The 9,910-nt window shown below is 32.6% G+C and overlaps 1 protein-coding gene across 1 annotated transcript in view; it reads right to left on the reverse strand.

The window, feature by feature from the left end:
- Positions 1-1,747: 1,747 nt before the first annotated feature.
- serpin-6 (serine protease inhibitor 6) overlaps positions 1,748-9,910 on the reverse strand; it is a 9,541-nt gene continuing 1,378 nt past the window's right edge. The window contains 7 exon segments of the mRNA NM_001312730.1: positions 1,748-2,225; positions 2,529-2,655; positions 2,933-3,063; positions 3,332-3,430; positions 3,693-3,954; positions 5,263-5,430; positions 5,611-5,911. Of these exon segments, the coding sequence (NP_001299659.1) occupies positions 2,065-2,225; positions 2,529-2,655; positions 2,933-3,063; positions 3,332-3,430; positions 3,693-3,954; positions 5,263-5,430; positions 5,611-5,904 (1,242 nt within the window). The 5' untranslated portion in view covers positions 5,905-5,911 and the 3' untranslated portion in view covers positions 1,748-2,064.

Genomic DNA, 9,910 nt, shown 5'->3' on the forward strand with positions numbered 1-9,910 from the left:
GGTGTAAATTATAAATATTTTTTTCTATGCACGATATTGTAAATGAACTGATTGAATCAATGAAAGCTTATTATGAGATAGTCAAAATTAAACTTTAAGGTATTGAAACTTACATTTGGAGTCAATATATTTCACTATTGAAGTAAAAAAGGCAATGTCGTTTACAAGCTTTTTTTTTTAATTTTTCAACGATGACCATTCTGAAATTCAATAAGTCTACGAAACACGTAGGTATTTCCCAGCTTTAGAAATTGTATTCCGTGAAATCGAATGAATCTGTTGATTGTCTTCACCTTTCCGTGGCCGATGGAATATTTTAAGACGATACGATCGTAAGAATGTTTGAATGCAATGTCATAGCCTCCGAGATACTCACGATCTATTTAAATATGTACAGTAAAATTATTGGCGTAAAAATATCAGAAAAAATATGGGGATATCTTTTAATCATTTTTCGCTCTCTTTTTATAAGCCCAACCTCTTCTTCTATCATAGTAAACATAACTTGCAAGCCTTAAAATATCTAACAAATATTCTAAATGCGAATGTTTGGATGGATGTATGGATGTTTGTTTGAAGGTATCTCGAGAACGGCGTTATGAATCTCGGTGAAATTTGTCACAGTTGTAGAACATAGTCTGGAAGAATACATAGGCTACTAATTTTGTTTGTTTTTAATTCCGCGCAGACGGAGTCGCGGGTGACCGCTGTATAATATAAACCATGTTACAATACAATAGGAATGGTCAAAAATAATTTTGTGTTTACTACAAAATTGGACGGATTCATGAAATGAACATTTTAATATAATTACATTTCTTAACCCTAATTTATATTTTCGTAATTTGCACTAAAACTTACAGCAGTAGTTTAAATTTAAAAGGTGACTTATGTAAAGGCCGCATGAAAGCGGATAAATGTAAGTAATCATCGTTAAACATATTACACTATTGTACATTTAATAAAGGTTATGTCATTCTAATCAAAAAAGATGTTTTATGTACCTTATTGTTGCCTACTTCTTGTCATTAATATTTTATAGCTGTTTTCCGAGATAGTGGCTATTTTCACTTTAGCGACTCACCGCGCGCGTAACTACCGTTTATTATGAGTTTAATGTTCTATTTCTACTGATGAGACATCCACTGATGTACTAAACGACAACTGCTCGCGGCCAAAGTTGCACGGCTAGCTTAGTGGAAATAACCTCTTACTCTACCTTATAATCTTTTAAGTGCTGTAAGTAATTAAATTTCCTTATTTGTATTAGATATCTTGATAACACACTATTTATTGAGAGGTTCAATGATTAATATTACAGGTACAATGCTTTAGATGGGGGGTAAACTTATCTTTATATTTTAATACTAGATGTCCGCGCGGAATTAAAAATAAAACTTTATTGTATTTTTCCGGGCTATGTTCTACGTCTATGTCAAATTTCAGAGAGACCCATGTAGCCTGTCAGGAAAAAACCTTCTAACAAACATCCATCCATACATCAAAACAGCCACTTTGTTAAAATAAGTAAGATTTTATTGATGTGGCTGAAGATTTATGTCTACTACGTGTAGACTAAGGAGTAAGATCCTTATAAAAACCTTACCTGTTAATTCCCCAAGAAACAAGAAGATTTATTTTTCAAAGCGATAATTTTATAATCAAATACTATATTCGTGTTTTAACTATAATTAAGTGAATTTAAAGATTAAATAGAAATAAAAGAATAGAAATAAAAGATTCTGTAGTGATATGTATTGTCATTTTTTAATCCGTTTAATAAGGATCACTAACATCGTTAACCACTTATCTTCAACACAATACATTCATTATTCCTATTTAATATCACTAAACAGGATGTGTCAAGCAACGTATAAAATCAGTTTTAATTTTATCCCACTATCTTAGTGTCATAATTTTTACAAATTAAACATTTTGAAATATCTAACAAAATTTAAATAACGCACAAGTGTCTCTTTAAATTATTTAAAGTTTTTTTCCTTACGTGTTATTTTTATAGCTAAAGAAAGATAAAATAAATAAATACATCTTAAACTACGCAGTCTATTTTTTAGGGTCTCTGTAAACGCCCATGAAGAGTACTGAGTTGGTGGGGCGTTCGTAGATGACGTAGACGAAGGGGAAATTAGCAATAAACACGCTGGGCTCCGCCGGTCTCGACGATCTGAAACCGAAGATTGCAGTGGCTGCGGCCGCTACCGTACCTACAAATTAACATGAAATTTATAAGCCTCATCATTTATCGTGAATTTCCGAAACCAAAATCTTGTTAAAAAATATTGTTATCTCTGTTCGGTTAAAGAAAATGACAAGGATTACGATATGTTATACATAGGTATGATTTATATTGGGCTCAGAAAACAACGGCTAAAGGGATAACCACCTCCGATGCTAGTAAACTTTTATCTATCTACGAAGTAGAGTAGTAAGTCGGAGTTTTTTGATATTATAATTTTCTCGTTTTCATATAATTATATTAATAATACATTATTAATTATAACAAATACCTTCTTCATCAATTTGTATTTTAGCTTTATGGATGGCGTCATCAAAGAGAATGCCGCGATCATCAGTCAGCGTGGTGAAGTCTGCGCTTGAGTTAAATAGATCACCTACACCTAAGGCTTGTAACACCTAAAATAGAAAAAAATATATAAATTACTTAAATTAAAATTGTCGATTTAAATACGACTTATAATATTGCACTACGTTCCCTCGTCACAATGAATTATAACATTAGATAAGACGTAACATTAGTTAGGCCCTTATCGTGCATTTCCACTATTTCAGTGCTTGTATAAAAACACTATTGCTATCTCTGTTTTTATATAGACAATGAAAGGGATGACACAATAGTGTGACAGTGCTTCGACAGTGATTCGCTGTTACAAAAATATAGCAAAGAACTTACTCCCTTAATCGGAAGTGACCTCTCCATTGTGAACTTGGGTATTTCGACGACAACCTCGCGACCCATGAAGCTCTCCTCTACCACCGCGGCCAGTCGCTCCGGAGTCAGGTTGGCGATTATATTTGTTACCCCTGTCAAACAATACACATTACGCTTTAAAAACATTTCTTTTGTGTGTAATAATTTATGTAATTAAGTAAATATTTCTATAGATGGAACTCCTTAATATACTATTCCTATATAATACCATATTCGATAGTAATTTTTTCTAGATCTGCAATTTAACTCTTTTGATTTACTTTAGCTTAGTTAAAATTCTTAGTAAAGATATAGTTAGCATGTAATAACCCTTTCGATAATTCAAAATCATAATAATAGAAGCTAAGTATGATGCATTACCTTCCTTCATTGAGTAGGGTGGCAGGAAAATGTACATGCTGATGTCATTGCCTTTGTACGGAAGCTCCAATATCTGAGCACCGAGGTCATCGTTTACCACTGAAATAACATAAATAAATCATCATTTTTCTACATTATTACCGACTTTTTCAAGTATGCAGCCTTATTAATTCACGAATATTGTTTCATGGGCCTTATTATTTATCGCACGACATGTGGATACGACTTGTTGAGAGACAAGTTAAATAAAATCATAAAGGTAAGAAAACTCTACAGAGAAAGCTCCTTAATCTCACAATATCATTGTTCAATAATTGCAACCTAATCTCCGTATTCATGACTAAATATAACGTATACTTACTGTAATGGAAGGTTCCTTTCTGTTTCATGAAGTACGTTAATGTCTGACGACTTTCAGACACGAAGAAAGGTTCCTTTTTCGTTCTTTCAGGCAAGAACTTCGAAGCCCATAATCCTTTGAAGTAAGCCGCATTGGCCAAAACCATTCTAGTAACTTGCGAGATAGCATAAGGGGGTAGGAAGTCTTTGATGTTGTTCTTGGTGACTCGTGAAACCCAATCGTTAATGTATTCGCGCGATTCCCCGGGCTGTCCTTGGAAATTCTGGAAATATTAATAATAAGAATTAGAAATTGATGTTAAACAATTAAAAAGCTTAAAATATAATTAATTACAAGATAAATGTGTCTCTTCAATCAAAACAGATGCAAGTTTTTTTCCAAATTTAATTCGAATATAAAATTGATATATTCTTTGTTTCGTATAAGATTAACACTGGATATTCATATTATTACTGGCCAGATAACAGCCATTACGTGGAAGAATCACCTTATAAAAATATTCATAATACAAAGCTTTTATAGAATCTTTGTTACCGCCGTTACCACACGAAACCTGATTAAAATTTTGATATCGTATTCCATTGAATTGAAAGAATTACGATTGTCCTCGGAGCGTGCATTATTATGAGTAGCGTCTTTGTTTTATTTATTTTATATTATATCTTACAATAACAGCCAGTATCTGCTAAAGTTTTATTTTTATATTGATTGTTTTATTTTTATTACTTCTTATCTCTGATTATAATGTCAACGTTTTGAAAACAAAATTGATCTTAGATATTTCACGTTTATTGTCAATCTGAGTTTAATTATATTATATACATGAATAACTGTTAAAATAATTGAAACCGTTTGTTTATTTAATTATTTAGTTAACTCTTGTAAAAATCATTTTGAGGTCAAAATAATAAGTGGAAAAGCATGCTTCGAATATATAATAATGTCATATATCATTTAATAATACGAGTTGCAGATTTTGTGTATAACTGGAAGAATCATTATGCATTAAACCATTTTTAATCTGTGAGAAAATTTGTGTACATAACGAACCTAAAATTTATTGGCCTTACTATATAAGTTCGAAATGAAAGAAATATTTTTTTAACTCTTAAGAATGTTTAAGTAACTGCTGCGGTATATATAGAAATTAAATCATTGAATATTATATAAGCTAACTACATGTATTGCGGGCGTACGTAAAGGTGTAGCAATACTCGGTCAAGGATTTGATTAAGTAAGATTGTTATGTGACGTCAGAAAATATTTTACAAGCTTTATTAAGCATTGTCTTGTTTTTATTTATATTGTATTCTAGGGGTATGTTTATGCGCTAGTGTTTCGGCGGCGACATCCACGGTAATGTTAATAAAATGTTAAAGTTTAGCATGGCTTAATGTATGGATGGTTGCTTGTTAGTATATCTGCGGAACAGCTGAATTTGGCGTTGAGGAATACATAGACTACTTATCGAGTATTTTTTACTCCACAGTAACAGTTGCGGGCAAAAGCTAGTGTTAAACAAGCAAATAAGCAGGATGATTTATTTTTAAGTTGGAAGTGCGAGTCTTACCAAAGCTTCTATTTCAGCGCTCAGGGCGTCGAGCATGCACTGTCGCACAGTAATGCTGCGATCGACAAACATCTTGTTGACGGACGTAAATTCGTAGCTATCGCTGTTGTTGTTCATCGCCCTCGACGTCTTGTCCACCTTGTACGCCGTCATCAAGTTGATCTTGTCCTGTAAATATGGAATACCATATATAGTGATTGACTCTGCGTTGTATCAATTTCTTTCTCTTTAGGTTATTTATGCTTCGAACTATGTTGTGACAATCAAGATGAGATGAAATTGATAACTAGAAGGTAATGTTTTTCATGGGTATGTTAACATTCATATATGTACATGGATATCACTTACCATTTTCTCCGCAATTTTCAATGAACGTTTTAACGATTGCTCAGTTTGTCCTCCAGCTCCAAAGTACCCTAGCAACAGAGCATGATACACGGAGAATGGCGAGAAGAATATATTATCATCGGGCACCATTTTGTTTATTTCATTAAATAGATGTAGAGTGAATTCCAGTTGACCACGATACAGAGACATCCTTGATTCCGGACTTAGCTTCTTAGAAGAGTCATCCTTGTAGAAACATTGGCTGTTCACCAATGTTGATGATATTAAAAATATTAGCACTCCTATCTTCAACATTGTGATCCTAAAAAAATAGAAAGACGCATTAAAATAAGTGATGAAGATAACTTTGGACTATTTTTCAAGTGATTTCGCAAAAATAACGTATAGCGAATTGAAAAAGAAATGTCGCAACATTCCTTCAACCAAATTACATTGTCTAAATTACCGTTAAAATTGACCGATATTTCAAAAACACATAGTGGTATCAATTGTCCATCGTCAGCTTTAAAACTACTTAAAGAGTTTTCTCACGTTTACGACTCGTCAAAAGTGTACACCTTTTCAGCGACCCCAATACAAAATGACCTTTAGTTTCGTAAAAACAGTAGCTTACTGATATTGCCATCCTGTAGTTCCGCTTGTAAAATGACGTAATACTTGCACATATGACATTGAATTCAACTTTAACCTTTACTTGATCGTTGGACTATTATGTTACTAATATTTAAAAATAAAATATCTTGTTTTTTACATTGAACTTACTCGAAAACCGGCGAAAACGCGTTTAATATATTTTTATTTCATTTTAAAACTACCTACACGAAGACAAATGAAATATGCTTAATAAATAATTTTTATAATCATTAGCTGCTAATTTCCATACTATTACAAATTGAAGATTAAATCGAAATGAAATAACTCATAGTATAGCATAACATAATACTTTCACAATCTGATTGATTAAATAAAACATTTTAGTCTTTGGAATTAGAAAAAATATTTTTCAGATTATACAATCTTATATTATTGACATATTTATATTATTAAGTATTTCGTACTCACAAATAAAAAGATCCGATGAAATGTTTCAATACCGTGCTACAATTCGACAAATACTAATTACACAGAGTTAAATCTAAATAATTCACAATACAACTAACTATTCACACAAAAGGAGTGAACAGTCGAGAGAGTTTATCTCGGCTGTGCAATCATTGCCAGCGCTTTCTCTCGTCGCAATCGTGCGCAGCGGCAGGGGGCACTACTGTAGAAAGAACTAAGTGGTAGGGGCGAGGACTGATGAGTGACGAATGTGGACTACAGAATTTTTAAAAGTTCAAACAGTTTAAAAACGTACATCATTCAAAATATCAATTCTAACAGATATTAGTAACGATAAATAAGTGTTTACAAGTCAATTAATTTATATCAAAACTTTCACAAGTATGGGCAAGTTAACTGTTTTATTATACGCCTAATTAATAATTTCTCTCATTTATTATTAGCCAAACAACACCATGAATTTTCTCATTTTCTCCGACTTTTGAGAGACATTAAAACAAACATAACTCTGATGAAAAAACCTTGTAAGGTGACAAGGCAAGGGCTTACTATCATTACGAATATAGACTACCTCTAACTAAGTTAGTAAAATTATTAAATATTCACAGTCACATTTAAGTTCTATTTACTGTATTCATTAGCGACGTTAAAATGAGCGAGCGATTTGTCACGATTATTTTTTATCGATACGCGACTGCCCCGAGTCAATTCATCACACCTGATTTGAGTGGGAAATCCCAAGCCACGGTATAACTGCAAGGCTGCATTTATTTCCCATTTAGTCGTAAAACCTTTACAGCATAAACACTGATTCATTGCGTATGACGATTTATTCTGTTAAAGATGTTTATGGAGGAAGTATTCATAATAATAAAGATTAAACTTAGCTTACAATTAAATAGTATCACCGTAATTGTTATACTAACATCAGAACAGTCCAATTATATTCTGTACGTTTCGTAGTTACATTTTGTTGGTGATCCAACGTTTACATGATTACAATAAATGTTGGTTTCCACTGTCTAAACAAATGTGTTAAAAATATTTGTATCCCTCTAAATTACATTGAAAAAATAGAGTCAATGCTATGTTTAAATACCAGAGACACCGCAGTGTAACTATAGGTAATAAGTAACACGATGCGCTTGTTGCAGTACGTCACGGGGTTTCCCGATCTCGCTGAAAGCGTTTATGGCCCCGTTCTCTGTTGTAATATCGCGTGGGTTTCCCTCCGATCAGTCCAGTGGATCTCGACCGCACTGTCGCAGAGAAAGTCAACAGTGCGTCATCCTCACTTCTATTACACAACAGCCGGATCGTCAAAGCGTGTCAATACCATTACGTATTGGCAGCTGGAAAACTCTGTGTTCTAAATTACAGGCGCCTCCTTCCGCGGTATTCTACAGAAAAATGCCTCGCAATGAACGTTAACTCATTACGAATACGCTTGCGTCTAAGTCAATCATTAGATGCACATATTTAAACTACAGAAATTTATTGTGCTACATACGTTTTTGAAAGGAACTTCATCTTTCAATCTTCACGTAACTAAAGCTGATGACTGCTCTGCAACCTTAAGGGACATCACAAAGTGGGAAATACAGTGGCAATATTGTTGCATACCCATAAATACTTAACCTTTTTAAGTCATTATTAACTTCCAAAGTAATAAAAGCATGGTTGGATTATTGTCGTAAATCCTCTTTTAAACCGCACATTTTATCATCATATAATGTAATGAGTACATGCAACGGTATGTGTATGCTCAATTCGTACTGGTTCACTTTTGAATCATTATAATTTTAGTGCATTACATATACAACCTGAGAACCGCTAGTCAGAATTGATTTATTATTTTCGTTTGTAATAAACTGAATTTAGGTTTGCGGAAATTATAAATGATGTCGATTAAAAAATAAATAACCAAAAAGTTTTACTTCGTGCGCAGGAAAGTGTTACTCTAACAATAATTAAAAATGTAAAAAAAGGTAAATAACAATCACTTAAAAAGTAGCAAAACACCGCGAAAAACATTTGTCTATGTTTTCTTTGGTCATGACAAAGCACATATGCCTACTTTCTAGTTTCTAGCTGGTGCTATATGATGATAAAAAAAATATTTTAAATTCACACATTAAAACAAAAAAATTAGAAGCATTTGCTCTTTATTTTATGTATTTGCTATTCCATAATGTCGTTCGAATACTTGCATTAATCTAGTCTAGATTATATTCAAGTTATAGATTGATTAATCACCAATCTACCTTTAATACTACAGTCGCTCTTTGATTCAAGGTCACGACTAGTTTTAATTAACACATAATATTATAACAATGTTTGAAGTATATATAAATTATTTATTCTTATAACACTAACCCTTGTTATAGATTCTATTGAAGGGTACTGAATAAATTAATATAGGCATAGTCATTTTCAGATCTAAAGACAATGTAATTAAGTGTATCGTCTGGGGTTCGTCAACCATTCTGAACAGAGCAGATATCTTTTAATTTCTTCGCAAATATGTGCAGGTTGCATCACAATGTTTGCCTTCACTTAATCGAGCATTGGTATAATGCGGGGACCGAACCTGGACCTGCAGATTACAAGTCCTGTACTTAACCACTACGTCACCGACACCTTCAAAGTTACTCTGTTTTTCTTATAACCTCGCTCCTCGTGTATACGTTTGTCTCAACGATAGTATCTGGGACATGCTTTTACACATTACGTTTGCATAAGCGAGACAAAATTAAACATGTCCGTAGAATACTGAGCACATTAAAGAATTAAATCAAACATTTAAATTCTTGTTTACGCTAGATAATTAATTACTCTTAAAGATAAATAAGTTTATTCACGGTCAGTAGTGGTTATAGAGATAAGATGTTTAGTAATGAAGATTTTAGGTCAATAAACAGAGACTTGTATGTATAAAATATTTGTTGTTAAAAACGTATATGTTTTAATACAAGTATCACGTCAATTAAATCTTAAATTTGTGTTTATAAAAAAAGATAAAATGTAAACATTAAAGCATAAATTATTGCTATAAACAATTTACTGCGAAAAATCATATCTATAAAAGTAAACAGTTTAACGAGGCACATATTATCTTGACCTCAACATGACCTAACGGAATCTCGATAAGTGCACCCGCCGATTTACAGACCGACATTCAAGATTCCAGCTACAAAAAGTAGCAAATAATATTCTAAACATGGGTTTACACTGCCGT

Source organism: Papilio xuthus, unplaced genomic scaffold (assembly GCF_000836235.2).
Source record: "Papilio xuthus unplaced genomic scaffold, Pxut_1.1 DF827680.1, whole genome shotgun sequence".
Classification (NCBI taxonomy): Eukaryota; Metazoa; Arthropoda; class Insecta; order Lepidoptera; family Papilionidae; genus Papilio; species Papilio xuthus.